This window comes from Calonectris borealis, chromosome 1 (assembly GCF_964195595.1).
Source record: "Calonectris borealis chromosome 1, bCalBor7.hap1.2, whole genome shotgun sequence".
In the NCBI taxonomy this organism is placed as follows: domain Eukaryota; kingdom Metazoa; phylum Chordata; class Aves; order Procellariiformes; family Procellariidae; genus Calonectris; species Calonectris borealis.
Window position 1 is genome coordinate 76,356,206 of NC_134312.1, and position 20,457 is coordinate 76,376,662.

At 43.5% G+C, this 20,457-nt stretch overlaps 2 protein-coding genes across 4 annotated transcripts in view; one reads left to right on the top strand and one right to left on the bottom strand.

Moving 5' to 3' along the window:
* TM7SF3 (transmembrane 7 superfamily member 3) overlaps nt 1-2,954 on the bottom strand; it is a 28,977-nt gene extending 26,023 nt beyond the window's left edge. Inside the window, exons 1-2 of one of the 3 annotated variants that reach the window (XM_075161209.1) lie at nt 2,619-2,954; nt 606-679 (exon numbers count right to left, since the gene is read on the bottom strand). In XM_075161209.1, coding sequence (XP_075017310.1) covers nt 606-675 — 70 coding nt within the window. In that variant the 5' untranslated portion in view covers nt 676-679; nt 2,619-2,954. Of the gene's footprint in view, nt 1-605; nt 737-840; nt 1,273-2,618 lie in introns of those variants that run through there. The other 2 variants (XM_075161201.1, XM_075161217.1) reach the window with 2 other exon arrangements.
* Nucleotides 2,955-3,058: 104 nt separating this feature from the next.
* Nucleotides 3,059-9,558, top strand: MED21 (mediator complex subunit 21). Its single transcript, XM_075161251.1, has 4 exons — nt 3,059-3,168; nt 3,520-3,634; nt 5,622-5,722; nt 8,353-9,558. Exons 1-4 carry the CDS (start codon nt 3,127-3,129, stop codon nt 8,527-8,529), a joined length of 435 nt encoding a protein of 144 aa, XP_075017352.1. The 5' UTR covers nt 3,059-3,126; the 3' UTR covers nt 8,530-9,558.
* Nucleotides 9,559-20,457: the final 10,899 nt, after the last annotated feature.

Below are 20,457 nucleotides of genomic sequence, written 5' to 3' on the forward strand. Positions count from 1 at the left end.
CAACACACAATTTACAAGGTGCTGGGAACCCACGACCACCTGTATGTGGTCAAAAAAAAAAAATCCCGCTATTAACCTCATTCCCTTTCTCATATAAGCTCATGGGTAGTGAATGCCACCTTGTTTCCTTACAAGAATACAACTCTACACCAGACTCATCAGCCTGTACCGTACCCCTGCAACAGTATGGTAAAAATTAGTCCAGCAGATCCATGTAAGAATTAAGATTATAGCGTTCATAGCAATTAAGCTGTAAAAAAATGGAAAAAAGGAGGGTGAGAGGGGTGTGTCCCTGTCAACATCAAAGATTAAGATAACCATGAATACATAAAACTCTTCCTCCAGCTCCGCAGACAGCTGCATCTTCGCTTTACTTTCCAGTCTTGCTCAACCTTCGAGACAGCAGCAGGTCGCCCCACCGCCGCTCGGGACACCCCCCAAAAGGCTCTGCAGGCCCCTCCTGGCAACAAGCCTCTCCTCCCCATCCTGCTAGATGTCGACCCGGCCAAAACCACCCTCTCCCCGGTACAAGCCGGGTTCTACCGGCCTAATGGCGGCCACGGCCCACAGTGTCTCCCCCCCTCCTCTCCCCGCACGGCACTCACCTGAGGCACCACCATGGCGCAGGACCCTCAGGAGCCCCAAGAGCACCACGGCGTAAGGAGAGAGCCGCATGGCGCTGCGGAGGAAAGGGAGATGGGGCTGAGAGCGGGCCAAGGCGGTTAGGAGGGGCTTGGGCCGGGCGGGTCCTGTGAGGCGGCGCAGGGCACGCCTTCGCGGGCGCTGCACCGCCTCTCAGGACCCGCCCGGCGGAGGCCGTTCCCGCCACCCCTCACCCACCTGCGTGAGGAGCCTGAGGTAACGGCTCTAACCGCTGCCCCCAACGGCTTTTATCCTTCAAAGCCGCGTCCGGCGGCTGCGTGGCAGTTACTGGGGCGGGTGAAGGGCTTGGGAAGTTTTTCCAGGTCGAGGTGGGGAGGGTTGAATTTAAATTTTTTATTATTTTTAAAGCAACTGCCGTTTGTTTTTGCCTTATAAACGGGGGTCAGAAACGCTGGTAGGCCTCAGGGGCTCGCTGGTGCGTGCTCAAGGCACCTCTGGCGGGGAAGGTGATTCATGGGCGCATGACTGGAGAAAACAGAAGGCAAATTAAAAGTCTGTCTTTTTTGGGGGGTGTGTTTTCACTTTGTTATTTGGCCCCCGTTTATGAATTTGCTCTAAAAAGCCTTGTATGATCACCCTTATTGTGTTCATTTTTTCCCCAGCTGGCTTTGATCCGGTTTCCAGTTAAAATGCAAAAGGAGGCTGTCAGTCTGGCATACGAAGAACAGAGAGATGAGTGCTAGTCCATGTTATAGCTATTTCATAGCTAATAGGTGTACTTTCTTCTCCCTGCCTTTGGCTGCTGTGCTTAGGAAGACAGCCTTTCTCCGTCAGGTTATCTAGTTTGCTGAGGTTATTTTTGTTCTGCTCAACGAGGTTGCATGAGATATTAAAAGTCTGTTAAATTTAGTGTTTGCCACTGTCATAGTTGACCTCTCTGAGTGAGACCTCAGTCATTATTCACAGCTCAGCATTCAAACTGCTCACCCGTGGCTTTCAGTCACAGACAAATAGTGCCTGCGAGAGGCTCGTCTCGTGCCACGAGCCTCACTTATTCCAGGCTCAGTCCAGCATCCATCCCGCTCATGGAAATCCAAGAAAGAACCTGTTGACTTCAACAATATTTGTATACCCTTTAAATATGAGCAGTAGGTTTTGGTCTATAGCGCAGTAGTTTGTGACTTGGCTTTTTAACAGAGGAGCACGAATTAACCCCACACCCCAGTTTACATGCGCAGACCAACGAAATCCTCACCCCAACCGTGCCATCAGAAAAACACTTTTGTCAGATTACTTTGTATCATGGCAAAGAGGGTAGCTCTAAGTGGCAAAAGAGTCTCACGGCATACGCGTTGCTGCTGGGTGGCTGCACCCACAGCACCACCGACCAGTAAGCCAGAAGAAGCTCCTCGAGGTCTGCAGCCCAGCTGCCCCCTCGAAGCCGGACTATGGCCAACCCTAGAGCAGGTCAGCCATGGTTTCGCCTCGCCAAGGCTGAAGACCCCGAGGGCAGGGAGCGCACAACCTCCTGGGTGTCCTGTCCCACCCGCCCTCTGCTGTAGGCGTTTCCTGATGTCCAGCCTGGCCCTTCCAAGGTCGGCTGCCAGCTGTGAACCCCCCTGGTCGTCGGGGGAGGTCCCTGACTGGGGAAAGGCTGACGCTGTACCCGGCTTTCAGAGATAAGAACGAAGGGGTTTGAGTGCTGAATGACCCTCGGCTAAATACCGGACGAGTACTGACTGCCGCAAATCGGTATTCATTCTTCAACCCGCGGGCACGGGGACTCTTGCTGGCTCTAAGCCGGATCGTTGAGGACGCTACGCTGCCGGCCCTTCACCGCTCCCCACCCGCTAGACGCGATGCCCGCTCCCTTCAGGGCCGGAGTGGAGCATCCGAGCGGTGGTGCTGCCTGCAGCCGGCGTCAGGGCGACTGTTGTGCAGCAAAAGCCGGGCGCCCCACGACACACCGGCCTTACAGTGCCAGTAACGCAAAAATAGGGTGGGGTTTTTTTTACCCTGCTACAGTCGCGAGCACGGACCCGAGTTCCTGAGAGAAATAAACGGGCCTGAAATGCCAGTTCCTCCGGATGAGCGGCACCCCTGGCAGCGCCCTTCCCTCCGCCGCCGCAGCGCTCCCCTCCGGCTGCGTCCCACAGCACCTCGCGGCCCAGCCCGCCTCTGCCAAAGCACGGGGCTGTTCAAAGCCAGGCCCTGCCGGGCCCCAGCCGAGCAGTTCAGCAGCTGCCAACCACCGGCGAGAAAGCAAAAAGTGTCAGAAAGTGGCCTCCTGTCGCTCTGAAACGGCGCGGGGCTGCCCGTCCTGCCCGCCGCCTGGCCGGAGGTGGGACCGGACCTCCTCCTGGCCTGCAGGGGGCGCGCCAGGCCCGCCCTGCCCCACCGGAAGGAAGCCCGCGCCACGCCCCTGCCGTGCCACACCCCCTTCCCCGCCCACCCAACATCCAGGCGTCCTATTGGCTGCGCTGGTTGCTGCCGCCCGGTCAGGTGGGCGGTGGCGGCGGCGCCATGGCGGATCGGTTAACGCAGCTGCAGGACGCGGTGAACTCGGTGAGGCGAGCGCGGGTCTCTTCTCTCCCCCGACCTCCGTCGTTCCTCTTACCGGCGGGGAGGGAAGGCTGGCGCTGGGTCCCGTCCCCTCCTGCCTCTGCCGCTGCGCCCGGGCCCGACCGTTGTCGGCCCTTGAGCGTGTGAGGGGTGCGATCCCTCTCCCCGCCTCCGCGGTCCCCTGCCCGCAGCCCCAGGGTGCAGCCCCCAGGTAGGGGGGCATCGCCGCTGGCCGTCGCGGGCTGCGGGGGTGTGCTGCCACCTAACGTCGGGGTGGGGGTGGGCTGGGATGCAAAATAAGACTGAAATAGTTTTAGCCGTGAAATCAACTAACGATCTCGTTACTGCTTGCAGCTCGCAGACCAGTTCTGTAATGCCATTGGAGTGTTGCAGCAGTGTGGCCCCCCCGCCTCTTTCAGCAACATTCAGACAGCAATAAACAAAGATCAGCCTGCTAATCCAACAGAAGGCACGTCTTTCTTTCTGCATCTCCTCACAAAATGTAAACATGTTCTGATACAGTACACTCTGTAATACAAAATCTGTACTCTACTTCAAGCTCAACAAACAATTCCACTAGTAACTGGAGGAGTGATTCAAGTTAAGTCATAAACTGATGTCAGCTGCACTTGCTGCATTAGATTGTGATAGTGGAAATGCAATTTTAAGTGTTAAATAAGCATTACAATGTTTTTTTCTTGTGCTGGTTTCTTTGCACAGATACAGTAGTTCTACAGATATAAACGATTTTAATAGGACTGCTGCAAGAGGTTGTTAGTGAGTTGTCCGTTACTTCCAAAAAGTGTTTTTAGAAAGAATTAGTGTTAGTTTTATGAAATCATGTATGCGTTTAAAATTCTCCATGTCATAAACTGTTAATTATTTGTGTTTTTCCATGTATCATCTGCTTATGTAATTAATTAAGGAATAATGTCATGTTGAATCTCCCTGTTGGTATTTGTTGGTTTTGTTGATGGCTGTTTTGTTTTTGTTTTTATTTTTTTGGAGAGAGAGAAGAAACTGATCTAAGACACTGAAATTGGCAAGCAAACTAAAAGGTCTCTCTGATTTGAGAATTTCCAGTTAGTATTTAAATAACCATGTTATTCTAATCCTAAATCTTTTCTCTTCTTTTCTTATTTTCTCCTTCCCCCCCTTCCCCCCCACCCTTAGAAAATTTTACATGTGATCTTGTATCAGGTTAGGTTTGTCTATTAGGATATCAGGGGAGACTGGTTTGGAGCGCAGTGATGCACTTTCTAGGACAGCTGAATACTAGTTCTTCATTGGTCTCTGGCGGTTTGCTCTCTGATACTGGAATTACTTGGAAGAGCCAGCTGAAAGGCTGGTTTGCTTCCTCATCTTACCTGCTGCTGTCTCAGGTGCCGGCATCAGTGTGGTGCCAGGAGCTAGAGACTCTGTTAAGGTCTTAAAATGGTAGGCCATGGCTGGCTTCTCTTTTGATCTGTCTTTTCCTAAAATTCTGAATATAGTGACTTCAGTAAAATCATACAGCCACGTTAGCGATGTTGATGAGGCAAAACAAAACTATCAGTTATGTCTCGTTAGATGTTTAAAGTCTTATTAAGAAGACCTCAAAACTCTTTATAGGTAAACCCTGTGGTGACCCTGAGTAACATTTAAATGGATGTGTCGGTTTTGTTTGGGTTTTTTTAAGTTAAAGTCAAGTGTACCTTTGAGAATGCCAGTCTCTTCTGTAGATTTTTGCCATTAGTATTTTGTCTCTTGCTTCCACAAATCTTTCATGAACCGATCAACATAAACAAATAATGTAAGATTAAATTATAAGTTGAAAAGGTCTGTTTCAATATTTTAGTGACAGTAATGAACTTAATTCAAATTGAATGGATGCAATTCCACATGGAAAGATTTTGTTTCTGGCTCTTATTAAAAGGCCATGCAGTTCTTTCAGTGATATAACAGCTAAATTAAGGTCTGTTATGAACTTCCAATCCCTTTCCGTTTCTCAGTGGCTGAATAGGAATTCTTTTTTTTAAATTAAAATTAAATAATCCATTTATTTGAATCACCTTCTTTACGTCGTTTCTAGTGTTCTTTTGTCTAGTGGCAGTTTCAAGGCAAGGATTGAAAAATTAAATGAGTTTCTAGCTACTTCTCAATACTTAATGTAATGACTAGGACACTTAATACTGGTATTAGTAATTTCTTAACTGGCTCACCGTGATGAGCTGTTTTCTCACTTGTACAAAGCCCAGCCCTTTGTATAAACAGTTACCTTGTTTAATCTAGGATTGGAATCAAACTACCTTCATCTTCTAATATGGTTGAGTTCTCATCAGTTGTGATACTGTTGTTTTCTTCGTGTAGGAGAATTTTTAACACCATACTTCAAGTCTGTAGAATTTTCTGTGGTGTGTATGCAGAATTGTGCGTATTTCTAATAATGTACTGAGTGGACTTTTTCTTTTTTAAAGAGTACGCCCAACTGTTCGCAGCATTGATTGCACGAACTGCAAAAGATATTGATGTTCTAATAGATTCCCTGCCTAGTGAAGAATCGACAGCAGCTTTGCAGGTAAGAGTGTTTTTAATTAAAATATCAAAACATACTTCTTCCTTTTTTTAAACACATTTTTTCTTTCTAGGCCATGTAATCTTGAAAAATGACTGTAATAGAAACCTGAATTTTTCATGAGGGTAGCCTGTGAGTACTTTATAGGCTTAGTGGAAATACTGAACTTGCATCTAGTTCTAAATAAGGTTATACACAGTAAGAATATTTTAAACTTACTTTTCTGTTAGAATGTTATAAAAGAAAAAAGTTCTTTTATCATAACACCACAATACTAGAAACTTCTACCCCTTTTTCTTCCCCAGCTGTTCAAATATTAATACAACAAATGCAACAATACTGATGCATTCTGGGTTTTTTGTTGTTTTTTTTCCCTTGGATAATCTTTCATACTCTCTCGCGCGTTAGGAGTGCATTTCATTTTGTAGCTGCAGAGCCAACGCTTTACTGAAGCCTTTTGTCCTTCCACAATGTTTCTGGTTGTTAAAGGGTTTGCAGGGTATCCTTTAAGTTCTCCAGCTCTGTCACAAAACAGTCCTTTCACTTTTCAGTAGTAGGGTGTCCTTCTCTGGACCAGCCAGACAAACTGGGTGCTTTTGTTTCTTGCTCCTTCTCTCTTTACACCAGAGGTACTCTAGGAAGAGCTTGAGAACAGAAAGCGGCTACTGGCCAGGCAGCTCTTAGCAGGTGCAGCCAGTATCACAACCTCCATTCCCGAGCCAAACCGCTGCAAACAGCTTGTGAACACTTTCACAATGCTCAACTGTTTCTCATTTCCAAAAAATGCTTTTGACCCACAATTCAAAAAATACTACTCTTTTTTTTTTGCTGTTCTTTCTACAGATCTTGCCTATTAAACAGCATCATCTTTTTTTTTTCTTTTTTACTCTAACTTCTAGATTTACATCAAGTATTTTCTTTTTAGAATGCAACAAGGATGCAAAGAGTGCTGTTTCTCTCAGAACCCTGCAACTGCTTTAAGATCACTTGAAGGTTTTACACCTGGGTTTGTCATCTGTGACTATTCAAAGGCATTTTACAGAAGACTAATAATGGAGGTGCCTGCTGGGCCAAATACAAATAACTTGACAGTGACATCACATTTGGTTTTAAATGGAGGAGGTTAAATTTGGAAACGCTGCTAGTCACAATAATTGCTGAACATACTAATTAGGCCCGTTAACACCAGCATAATTTCATGTAACGGCGTATTTAATACCTGAAGACAGCTTTTCTGCTGCAGACAAATTACAGGCTGCTTCCATGACAGAGCAGGGTCTGATCATAGTGACCGCGGAGGCAGGGAAACCAGGGTGCTCCAGAAAGAGGAGCTGGTTATCCAGTAGGGGCATGCTTTCCTTCGAGGTGATACTCGAACAGTTTCTTGCTCTGTTAATACAGAATCTCTTTCACACAAATTTCTGATCTTTTCTGTTTGGTGTGGTTTTGAGATAATTTAGCTTGGATTCCATCACTTACTGATTCTAGTTTTGATTTTTATTTGCTGTTGTTTAATTTCATGCAATATTAAAGATAAATATTCTGACATTCTTTTAAAAGACTTTTGAAGGTGCTTGAAGTACTCTAAAATATGCAGTATAGGTTTTGTTGAGAAGTGGTAGGTAGATAGTTGGCCACTAGGGATGTACTTAGGCCGATCTTTTCTTTTTTTTTTTATACTAAGGTTGTCTTGGTATATATTTCAAATGTGAGGCTTGTCTTAAATGATAAAAGGGGCTGCTACAGTAATGCCCAACACAATTTACCTGTCCCTTTTGAGTTCCCTTGTGGTGAAGTTGGCAGTACATATTCTGCTCAAATCTGCGTCTTACCTGCAGTCAACTATTTAACAACTGAGACTGAAGTAATTGAGCTGGATTCTAAATTTCAAACTTTTACCTTTTGCTGTCTTCCTTCTATGACCCTTCCTCCAAGGGCTATCAAGTCCTTCATGCATATGTTAACCTTCACTAAAGACATCAGTGTTGCAGAACAGAAGATTAATATGTGGATAGAATTTGCCTGTTAGTTTAAGCATGACTTCTTAAGGACCTGTATATAAACTTGGATAACTGCTTTAAAAAATATCAAACTATTTTGTTTTGTCTTTTCTGTTACTGAGTTAGAAGTATTAAAGTATTAAAATATTTTGAAGTTAAAATGTTTTATTTCACTAAATTTTGTCTAACTGAAAAGCAGTTTGGTTCTGAAACAAAATATTGAAGAAAAAAGGTTAAATAATACAGTTTCATCTGAAATATGCTATTTAAGGGAAAGGTTTAAATAAGTTATGCTTACGTCTTGCTGAGCACCTTTCAGTAAGGGAGTGGGGAGGAGGATAAATCCTCACTTCTCATCAAGAAAAGATGTGCTGAGCCAAGAGTCATAATATGAAAGAAGCTAACATCTCTATTTGGTGGGGGTTTTTGTGTTTGCTCCATCTGGATATGCACTGTTTTAGGCTGCAAGCTATAACGAGTTGCTTTGAAGTTGCTAGTATGTAATTCAGGGCCTGACGAGAGAATCTTTCTCTTTTCTAGGGAGCACTAGCTGTTGCATCACCATCCTTTAGTCGCAAAGTCAATTTGGTATTCTATTTGAAGGTGCTTACTTTTCTCCCTTGTATTTTAAAGGCTGCTAGTCTGTATCGATTAGAAGAAGAAAATCATGAAGCAGCTGCCCGCCTGGAAGAGGTAGTTTACCGGGGGGATATGCTGCTGGAAAAGATCCAGAGCGCCCTGGCAGACATCGCCCAGTCGCAGCTGAAGACGAGGAGCGGCACGCACAGCCAGCCCCTGCCGGACTCGTAGCGGCAGGGGGCAGCGCGCCCCCGCACGTCCTAACTGCGGCAAGTCCTGCTGGAAACAGCTCGCTCTGTATCCGCGGGGAGCTGTAACACCCAGCCCTGCTCCTGTGGGACTCTCCAGTGCTCTGAGCGTCGGTAACGACGTCTTTTATCAAAGCTCAAACTGCAGGTTTTGTATGAGAAACACTTCTGTTCTGGGATTACATGTATGGATGTATGTTTCCTTGACTTAAAATATTAATTTCTGAGCTTTCTTTTCTGTTCATGAATATGTCTGACTTCAGTTTGCTTTGTTATCTTCATTACACAGGCCTTAGTCCCTAAAGGGAATTCGGAAGGAAAACATATTACGAGTATTTCTGTATTTGTTCATTCCTACTTTCAAACTTTTATGTTCTTGGTGTATTTTTTGTAAGGCTCAAGCACAGACACACTTGAATTTGCCAGAGTTCCACGGAGACAGTGCTAGACAATGATGTGAATACAGTGGTAGCCATCTGTTTTAATTAACAGAAATGGTAATTAAACATTCGTATTACTACTTGGCTGGTTTAGCACCCTAGAGCAAGTAAAAAGAAAAGTAAACTCTAATGTTTGCAGAGCAAGTGTTCTTGCCATTGGCATCTCATTTAAAAAAAACCGTAATCTGCAGGTATCTGATATTGGCATTTATTATTGTTTGTAATTCACAAATGGGTCTTTAACTCCATTATGGCCACTGACACGCTTACTCTTACTTGCTCATGCCATTTCTCTGCTTCTGCTGATATTCCGCATTCTCGTGGCAACTGGTGAACGCCTCTAAAGCAGACAGTAATGAGGAAGCATTGGATGACTGGGAAGAAATTAACAATGAGGAAACTGAAAATAACTTACTACGTAATGTTGCTTTTCTGTGTAAGCAGTGGCTGCCACATGAATGCTGTGATTGTGAGCAGCAAGAGGCCTGTCATCCCCAACATGCTCTCGAGTTTTTTGTTTGTATGTTCACACACTGAATAAATTTTTGCCTCTTGTCTTAGGATTCTGGAAATACCAGTGTCTCTTTTTATATTTGAAAAAAAACCCACCAGATAATATAGGGTTCAGTGCACGAGCTTGGAGTTGAACTGTTAGTCATTTTCTGTATTTTTGAGTTGGCAGCCTTGCATTATTGTAGGATGCTGTTTATTGTCACCTAATATCTGCTCATTCCCTGATCAAAACTACCTACTTCTATATATTGGACATGCTGTCATTGATTTGAAAGTTACACGTGTTGTTATTGCATATAGACAGATAGAGCAATTCAAATATGTCTTTAGCATGGTGATCCTTAAGGAATTAGATGTAGCCACTCACTAGACTGTACCAGTGAAAGGAAGAGTATAACGTGGCACAGGATATATCTTGTATACAGCCTGTTTTGAGGCTTAAAAAATACAAAGCTGGTCCTATCTGTAACAAATACTAAAACTGAAGTATTTAATCAGACTGGTATTTAATTAAATATTTAATATTATTTTGTCAAATTTGCATATCTGTAGTCATAAATTTAGTCTGCTATTGTGAGGCTTTTGTACTATCCAGATTTGACAGAAGGAAAAACAGCTGGGGAGGTGAACAGGCTACAGCACAGCTCTAGTTCTGTAATGGGATCTTTATTAAGAATAACTGGGCTGTGGCAACTTACTAAGCCATGTAAACATGCCTATGTCCTGGGAGGCTTGAGGGGCCAGATTTTCATTTGAAGTCAGTCATGGGGCCTGTTTTTGCTTTTGATTTTGTTTTTCCTAGAAAAACTGCATCCAGGGCATCTCAAGTTGCTTGGATTTTTTTGTTGTTGTTGTTTGCTTGCTTTTGGAACTAGTGGACTTAGAATCAAACTTAGAGTGAAATGTTTGGGCTTTGCTTGTGGATTTTTTTTTTGTATTGCGATGCCTTAATTTGAGATTTGTACGTTGCTGTAAAAGGGGTTAGATCTTTATAGTAAGTTTCCTGGTATAGTTTAACATGTGCATCACCTCAAACTTGTTAACTTGGAAACTTTTGCTGTAGGAGATGGTATACTCTTCAGTAATAATACAGTTCTCTTAATTTCATATCTTTCTATTTTTCGTACTTGAAAACTGCTGTATTTCTGCAGCCTGATATTGCCTAATTGTAGAAGCTTTTTCTTTTAGTTGCTGTTTATTTGAATATGCTAGCCCATTTTATGTTGAAGTGTGTATTGGTATCAAACAGCTAATCACACTTAGAAGTAAACCTTAACCAGAGGTATAAGCTCCCTAGTAAGTATGTGTGTTTTTTCAGTACTTCAACTGTGTCTAGTTTAGTGAATGTTGCCAATTTAATAGAGATGCAGTTTGTGATACAGTTAAAAACAAGTAACACAATAAAGCAAGAGAGCCAAAATTGCTCTTTTTTCCTTGAGAAATAATGTAATGTTTTGGTGAGTAAGTAGTATTGTAAGATGCATGACCCCACTAGTTCTTGTATGTTGTGTTGCTGGACTAGCCGTTGTAAATCTTTACCTGCTCTTTTACAGTCTGCAGCTCAGTCGGCAAGGTTGTTTATCTTTTGATGGGCTCTGACACGAAGAAGGGGGAAAAACACCGGTTTGCTACAGCTGTCTAATGGACAAAGCATTAGATCGGAGCTTGGAGATGCGGATTCCTTTCCCCTCTATCATAGATGTGCCGATTTGTCCAGCCCCTGCTGTTGGGGCTCAAACACCTCTGTTTAAAAAAACAGTGTGTAATGGTAGTGATGTCCTTAGGGGGGTACTCGTGCAAGCATTGTAGGGCATGCAGGATTACTGTCTGTACCATTTAGCACCCCAACTTTCAGTGCAAAAAAAAGGGGGGGGAGGCGTTTGAAAAAAGGCATTGCCTTTTTCCTGAGAAGTCCCTGCCTCCAAACTTTTAATACTGAAGAGAGGGAGGGTGGGGGAGAAAAAACCTACCTAACAGCTGCTAACAAACATATCGGGTTACATGCGAGAGAGCTGTAGAAGGAAACTTTGGTTGAGACAAGAGAATAAACGGAGGTAAAGCACCATGGGAAGAAAACAAAAGTATTGAGCAAGATATAAAATGGTTCTGCATATTATGTTGGACAAGGAGTACTGCCCAGTGAACAAATTGTGCTTTGAAGAAAGATAGCACAGAGCATAATGGAAAATTCCATTGAAAAACAATCTCAACCACTTCAAATGAGCAGGAGCGTTTCATGCTGAGAATCCATACAGCCCACTGGCAAAGATGTTGGAATCAATTTAGTAAATATAAGCGGCTGATCAAAGCCTGGTATTCTTTACTATAAACAACCATGCTCGGAGGAAAGGAACACCTCTTAGCAGCTGCTCTCATCTTCAGATACTAGTATACAGAGGAATTCATACACTTGTTTTTAAAGATACTGGGAAAAGCGTATTAAAATATTTTAGCTTCATGTCTTTATGGAGTTAATCCTGGCTTACCATTGCAGATGATCTTTAGAGATCTGGGAGCTTCTGCTGTATGTGGCAGGGGGAGGGTGTCCTGGCCATCCCCGCAGAATTGATATCGAGAGGTTTTGGGAGTTTGAAACAATACAGGCCGGAGACTGCCTGGCTGGTGAACAGCTCTGCTCAAATGGACGTAGGGGTCTTGGCAGACAGCAAGCCAAAAACGTGCCAGGAGCTGGCCCTGGCAATAAAAAAGGCCAGCAGCATCCTGGGCTGTATTAGCGGGAGCGCAGCCAGTAGATCGAGGAAAGTGATTACTTCCTTCTGCTCAGCCCATGTTAGACTGCATCTGGAACACTCTTTGGGCCCCCAACATCAGCAAGATGTTGATAAACTACAAGTTCAGCAGAAGGCCACCACAATGGCATGGGCTGGAGCACCTCCCCCATGAGGAGAAGCTGGAAGAAGAGATGGCTTTGGGGGCACCTAACAGGAGCCTGCCCATACCTACAGGGAGGTTATAGAGAAGACAGGGCCACGCTTTTCACAGTGGTGCATGGCAGAAGAATAATGGATAGTGGACATAAATTGAAACAACAGAGGCTCAGAGTGGTCGCAAGGGAAAGCTTTTTCACCATTAGAACAGTTAGGTTTTGGAGCATGGTCCCCAGAGAAGCTGGAAATCCTGGGAGGTTTTTCAAGACCTGACTGGATAGAGGTCTGAGCAACCTCATCTGACCTCACAGCTGACCCACCTTTGAGCAGGAGGCTGGACTAGACACCTCCTGAGAGGTCCCTTCCGACCTGAATAATCCTATGGACACTAGACACATTAACAGTTTCAGAAAGGACCAAGAAAGTACTAAGGAATGTTGTTATCCCCTTTCTAGAAAGGCAGGTCTGGAGAACAGAAAACTTGAGGTATCTGGTATCAATCTCATTCTTATGGATGAGATTTTGTGATGTAGGTCTCTGCACTGGGAGGCCATTGAGTTGACCTTACGCCTGGTGTGAAATTCCATGCTGTAGTGACCCGAGTTTCCAACAGGTGCCCTTGGAGAGCATGATATGCAAAATCCACATCCTACGCTTACAGAAAATTGATCTGTCAGATGATGCTGACTCACTATTAGACAAAGGCAGACTCCTCTAAAGAAATTGTATTTGTGTTTTATATAGCTTGTTATGTAGTCTTACATAAGAAATAATGAAAGCCCTATTTTCAGGCACCAAACCTGAGACTAGAGCAAAAGTTCTATTCTAGCTTTTTTCTTTCAAATCTATGGAAGAAAAGTTTTAATTACTTTTGTTGATTTAAGAACAAATTGTTGATTGACTGACAGGACCTTTTTACTTCTAACCCATAGGACTATGTTCTAGCAACAAAGGGCACAGAAAACAAAGTTCGCAAACAAGATGGTTTTTATGCTCCAAATACGTCAGCCACTGTGTTTTATGTGCTTGCAAGGAGCAGCATCCACGGTGGAAATGATCTCCAGGAAGTTTTTGTCTGTTTTAATGTAGTTACTGTAACATGCCTTGTAGGAGTGTAGCTTCACAATTATTACACGCTGTTTGTGTACGCTTACATGCAGGCTTTATTTTTGTTTCTTGGAAAGCTTTGGAGGAAATCTTGCGTGTTCATGGTAGTTAAACAAGCAGAACAGGAATTTTATATTCTCGCTGCTGCTGTACCCAACCAGCATAGCCAAGTAGCTAAACGCATTCAGCTCCTGCTCCGAGCACAAAAGGGCTGTCATTTATGACTGTTTAGACTGTTACCCTGTTTCTTCTGAATTTCTGTTTATAGCTAACGTTCAGGTAACATAGCACAATAGTAGAAACAGACCTTCCCCTGACGATTTTAACTTGATATTTACTTACTATAAATATTACCAGGGTCCTGGATTTAGCCTCTTTAGCCTTATACACTTCACTGAATCCCTAAACGAATTAATTTTTATGAAGTGGAAGTTTGTAGCTGAGTAGAGACTGTGCAATTTGGCTGTAAAACATTCTTCCTCCATCCTGCCCTCTTAAAAAGAGAACATTGAAATAGGAGCCCTTTCAGGAAACAACATACTTCATTCTATGGCTGTGTGGGAAAGCAATTGACTACACATTAACTTTCCACAAGTTAAAGTAGAAGAATCGTAATTGTTTTCCCAAGTCGTAATCCATGGGAGAGAAGCCATATTCATAAAAAGAACAACATCCTTGAAGCTAAGAGCTCAAAAGAAGAGGGTTCTTGCAGCGAGACCCTACTAACGTTGCGGAGATGGGGCTTCTGCAGGTGTCTCTCTGGTGCCTTCTGCAGAATGATGAATAGGAAGAAGTAACGGTCTGCTTGTTTGGCGCCTGGGGAACTGCCTTCAGTTGGGAAAAATGGGAATGCAAATTCTATCTCAGTGCTGAAGAAGAGGGATGTTAAAGGAAAAATGTCAGGACGGTCGGGATACAATTGTACACAATCTAATAAATTGCACCTTTCTGCAAGACAAGAAAAAATACAGTTTCCTCCCTTTGCTTCCTTTCCAGAGGTACCAGAAAAAGGGTGGGTTCTGTTTACAGTCATCCTGCCATTTTATTTTGAGTGCTCACATCAACAAAGACTCAACATAAGCAACTATTAATTTTTAAAACTGGGTAGTTTTCAGAATCTGCAGTTAGATAAACCTCTCCACATGTGACAGTGAGCACTCTATGTGTTTAATGAACCCGGGCTTGAAAGGAGAGCTTTGGTAAAAAGGAGGTGTTCACTTGGTGGTGCTTTAAAAATTGCAATAAGCTGCTGTCAGAAAGCTCTTTCTTGTGCAGCGATGCAATGAGGGTGCAATAATTTGTGCAACTTTCGCTGTAAAAAAGCCAGCAGAATTGCTCAGCTGTTGTCAAATGGCATTTGACGGAAAGGAAGCAGACCCTTTCTTTCAGTGGGACTACATATGTGTGTGTAAAGCTAAGGAAGCATCCTAACTGTCCTAGGCTCTGTAAAGTGAGGCATGTGCCTCTCTGTACATTTACTGTGTGATTTACAAAGAAAGAGGCACAGTGTGAAATGATGGAAGGGAAACACTGCAGTGAAGAAGAAAAAACGTTTTAGAGGACTTGAAGGGCAGTGAGTGAGTATATAATATCCACCTACATCGGACCTCCTGATGTGGTACCTCCTCCTCTCTCATGGGGCTCCCACTACATGGCTCTCCCTGCAGCATCACAGTCAGGGTTGGGGCTGCAGCGTGGACATGCCTTTAGCCTCATGAATGTAGAAGCCGGGTCACACCTAAATTGGATTCCTAAAGGAATCTCCTAGAGGATGCACAATGTGGTCCTCCTTCCCCAAAAGTCACCAAATTTGAATGTAAAATTTTACAGCTGGTTAAAATTATGCAGTTTTAATTTGTATTGTGGGAGCCAGCTATGAAAAGGTGCCTACAGTTGATCTGGGTGACATGTTCCAGCTTCCTTTAGGCATCCAAGAGCCCAAACCGCACTGCTTTAGTAGTCACTGTTAGCAAAAGAGAGCTGAAGTTCCTAGGTGCAACAGAGGTCCTGAGGTTTTCAGTGTGTCAGACAGATGTGCAAGGAGCACAGAGTGGGACCTGCCCTTGCTTATGCTGACCAACGACAAGGGGAATCCCTCCCATGACTCCAGCAAGTTGTGGAAGAGGGCCCCGGTGGGCTCAGAGGGAGTGAAATCCCCTCATGAGGCCAAACGAGCAGCTCTGACTTGTTTTGGTGTGCTCAGGTGTGCCAAGTGTAATTCTAGTCGGCACATCAGTATTTCTCAGCCGAGAACAATTGTGTTTGCTTCCCTCTCTTGCTTCCTCTGCAGGTATTTTGCAGCAGCTGCAGGTGAATGACTATACAGCCACATTCACCTGTGTGGTTCCTTCCACCTGTCATTAATTGACCAGTTAAGAGTAATTAATCCCTACCAGCTCTCTAACAGGAGAAGGAATTTAGGTGGTGAGGCATGATAAAAGGCACTGTTTTGATCTTAGGTGCAGCTAGGGAGTAAGGGATCGATTTTCTTTTCTCAAAAATTGTAGCATGAGCTTGTATTTATGATTTAAGAAAATTGCTAGGCATCTGTAGATGACAGTATTCCTTAATTGTGTTACTTGTAATTTATTACTATGTCATGTTTAATTATCTGCCGTGTAATGGTGGATACTGACCTCATCTGAAGTCCTGGCTTTGAAATAGACCATAAATTGTAGGCTAAAATGTAAGGAAGGCATTTATTCCAGGGATACTTTTATCAGGAAGAATCCTATGGAACAGCATCAGAAATGAATCTGATCATTTAGGGTAATTAAGTGGTAATATTTACCATGGTAAGAAAGATTATGCTTATACTCTGCACAGCTCTTTATGCTTGATTGCTACCAGAATAAAGCTGCAATAATGTAACTTCTCAAATAATGCAGTTAAAGTGTAAACAGGCTGTAGTCTGCTTTGTAAAGGGAACTTGTGGTTGGTTTTTGTCGGTAACATCTGACACTGAGGTGTGGCAACTGAACTTCAGCAGTTAACTGTACTTTTTCCAGACTTAGCTGTCTTCAGCAGCAAATTATGTTATGATTTATGGCTTTTCAAAGAGTGATGGTTTTTTTCGACCCAACCGTGAACACAGCTAGAGCTGGGTGGGGTGCATGAATGCTGTGGCTCGCTTTGAAAACTCTCCCTGGTGCTGCACTGGTATGTCTGAACCACAGGTTCAGGGTTAGACTGATCCTGAAATTTAAGTTTAGGAAGACATCATCCCTAGTCTTAGTGACAGGGATTGTTAAAATTATTTCTTACCTCTTTATGGCATGGAACTGGATTATTTTTTAGGATTATCCAGGCACTTAATCTAACAAATGTCTTACTACTGTAGGGAATGGGTACCTTAACAGTGCCCTTAATCACCTGTGCTTGCTTCCTGTGGCACTCCAGCATTTGTGGCTCTTGGTCTTTGTTGCTGTAGCCTTGTGGTGTGAGATGCTGTTCTGTGGTTTCAGTGTTTGGGGTTGTGTGACTGGATGCTTCTGAACTAAATACCGTGTGGTGGTGTGCAATTGGTCTCGCTCACCCTGGCAGCCCCTTTCATTTTCATCCTATGTTTAGTCCTTGTTATGGTACTTCCGATCTAACCTACGCACAAAACCTGACCTCTTTGGTGTTAACAGTCTGTCACAGAGATTTATTACAATACCCCACTGAGGTCAAGGGAAGGTCCTTTCCCAGAAACGGGAGTGCGGGACTGCACTGGAGTGCTTGCAAGGAGACACTGCACTGCAGAACTGTTAATTCTCTCTTTTACTTGTGAGTCATAATCCTGACGTACTCAGGAACTCCTATACCAGACACAATAGAGCCAGCTGTTGCACTTGGCAGAAATGCATTGTTCTGGTATTTTAACCCTCCATGAATCTACGCTGAGGAAAGAAGTATGTCAAAATTGGTTGCAAGGAGGCACCCTTCCTGGTTGTGACCACCCTGGACTGTCCCGTAGAGCTGGATTCCTTTCTTTCAAAATCTTCAAGTCAGTCCTTTGAGAGCACATCTTCAGATCAGTCTTTTAGTCTAGAAGAACAGCATTTTGAAATAACAGAGTCTATAGTAGAGACTGTGTTTAAACTGTTTGTGGTTACTTTTGCTTACAGTTTTCCGGGGATACCCTATGCACTGCTCTGTAAAACATCCTTGAGATCCCATGCCAGGCTTTTTTCTCAAAGATGTTCCACCTCGCCTGGAATTACTCAAATTGTCATTAATCCAGAAAGACAGATTGAGAACGCGTGGATGTGGCTCATACTCTAGTATGAGTCAATATATCCGAGGGGGAGAGGAAAGACACCAGTCCTTGCACAAATGAATACACAGAATAAAAGTGCTCCAACAGGAAAATGTACGCCAAGGTTCGCCACATCAGAACAGCCTGTAACCCTGAAGTTAGGGCTCTGTATTGGAAGGTGAGCGGCCTAAATTCAAATCCCCTTGGATCTCCCTACGTTGAATATAATACATACTAAACTTTAGGGCTAGATAGGGACTTAGGAGGTACAAGGATGTACAAGGGAAGGATTGTGTGGGATGGAAAGGACAGCAAAAGAGTATTGCAGCAAGAGAATGGGGATGTAGTAATCCCTTGGTGATAATGAAACTCTTGAATAACCCATTCAGTTGAATTGTGCATCCCAACAAGTGAAATATCTGCATAGCGTCTTGTGACAGGAGACACATTCATTCTGAACTGAAATAAAGAGGCAGAGAATTATTTTCGGTGGCTCAGATGAAACAGCCAAGTGTGGCTGTGACTACCTCTGCTATTTGCTTTGCCATACTTTCATCTGCTTCTTCTCTGAAATTAGGTTTTCATACAAGAGACTGTCCTGTCAACTTGATCTGATGATTCTCTGGCAAATCAAAATAAATATAATTAAATATTAAGGAACTGGTCATGCAACCATGGAATAAATACCACGGATCCTATACAGATCTTGGGGTGAGATTAGTTTGACTGTGTTTAACTGATGCGTACTGTTTACCTGATGAAAAAGGTATACTTTGGTATTACCTTCTTTTGGTAATTTGTAAGTCGATTTAGTTTTTTAAGTAATTGCTGGAAAGACAGGTCTTAAAACAAGCTGCTCTCGTTATCCACAAAGAAGGAAGAGTGCAAGCATTCTCCTGGCACCGATACCCCATCTGGAGGGACAAGTGTTGTTCTTTGTCCATTCAAACCTTGCGTTTTGCCTCAGAGCAGGAGGAAGGGATTTCCCTTGTGCCCTTCATTACAGTGGCTTTAATTAGATCTACCCAATGAACTATGCTACCATTCATTTCATGCCGGCCACAAGATGAAATGATGTCGGCTTTGGACAAAACTGGCCTTTGCTACCGGGGAGGTCAGCAAATGCATATGTCATGGTGAAGGATGGCGCAAGTCAATCAAACGACAAACCAATTGAGTTGCCCAGTGCAGACAGGGTCTGAGTCTCCACCACACACCAGCTGTCCCTGCAGTGCGCCAGGATGAAAGGAGCAGGGAAGGACTAAGGCTACTGTAATTCAACAGGAGTTTAATGAGGCAGGTGTGTCCCTTTGCCACTGGGGATAGATGCACAAGGATGACCAAAGCTGCAGCGTGCTTTGGACATTAAAGTATGAAACCTGTATTTTTGACGAGTTTCCTGTCTGATGCTGATTTTGTACCCTCCCTCAGTCAGTGAGATACCGCTAGCTCACAGGCAGCACAATAATACTCCAAAACCAATGAAACAATTTAATCAGGTTTTTAAAACTTGCATGCCTTAATATTGCAAATGATTGAGGTATACAATAAATAAACCTTGTGAAATGGGAATAAGTTGGGCAAAAAAAAGCCTGATTGATTGAAAGTTTGAGAGCGCCAGAGTATGTCAACAACATGCTTTAATTACTCTTTGTGTTAGTGCCTCTGTCACTGCTACAGCTTTCAGAAAATTAGCTCTGTAACTCTCTCTATTTCGAGGTGGAAAAAGCAGTCTAGGCTGACTCACAGGTGTCTGGAAAGGCCAGAATACTTGTCTTGTTGCATGTTTCATCACGGTATTTTCAAGAAATTATTGCAGAATGATGTCACCCAAGGAAAATGTCATCCCACAAGAACCGCCCACAAGTTTGCCTTTATTAAGAAGGTTGAATAGTTCAGTCTGTGTTAATGGTTAAGCTGACCAGACATTTCTCACTAATCGCAACATTTTCATTAATGTCTTTTTGGAGAGGCAGTGGGACAGGGGTTTTGCAGACTTACGTCATTCCCAAGTCTGCTATGTTTACTTATCACATAGGTTTGTAGATACCTACTTTGGCATATCAGTGTTAAAAATAGCTTCAGGTGCTGAGCAGGGGGATGAATAATCACATCTGAAAGACTTCAGGGAGTTCTCAGATTCACTCCACAGGCACAGACATTCAGATAGCTACAATTCTTCTTGTCTCTCTTAAGGATCGGCTGGCTTGACCTAAATACTCATGTAACAGACTTTAACCAGGAAGCCACTAGAAACAGCTAGCTAAATTTGGTAGCTAATTAAAATAAATAAACAAAGAACAGTTAAGAGAAAACAAAAGGTGAACATTGCGCACAATGTTTTGTTATTGAGTACTAAGGTCACCATATCATCCTTTAAAAACTTCTCTCCACCTAAGGCTGATCATATGCCGCCTAAGAACCATGGTGGGTGTCTATACAGAGGAGAATCTGGTACCCTCTACCTCTGGTCAGTGAATTATGTGCCTGTCCCATGCCTCCTGGTGCTGTACCCTGAGGGGTTAAAGCTATTTATAGACTTATGAGAAATACAGACTCAAATGTTTCTAAATGGTCTCCAATCATTCTGAAAAAGAAAATTATTATTCTAAACTGTGGTATGTAATTAGAGCAAAATTATTCTGAGTGTCAGAAGATGGGAGATAGAAAGAGGGAGGAAGAGGAACTCGCTGATAGATCACAAACACAATAAAATACTGCAG

Bases quoted from the DNA above. Each gene is read 5' to 3' on its own strand.
- MED21 (XM_075161251.1), top strand. From the start codon at position 3,127: ATGGCGGATCGGTTAACGCAGCTGCAGGACGCGGTGAACTCG. The intron at 3,635-5,621 runs GCACGTCTTTCT...TCTTTTTTAAAG, and splicing joins GCCTGCTAATCCAACAGAAG to AGTACGCCCAACTGTTCGCA. The intron at 5,723-8,352 runs GTAAGAGTGTTT...TGTATTTTAAAG, and splicing joins AATCGACAGCAGCTTTGCAG to GCTGCTAGTCTGTATCGATT.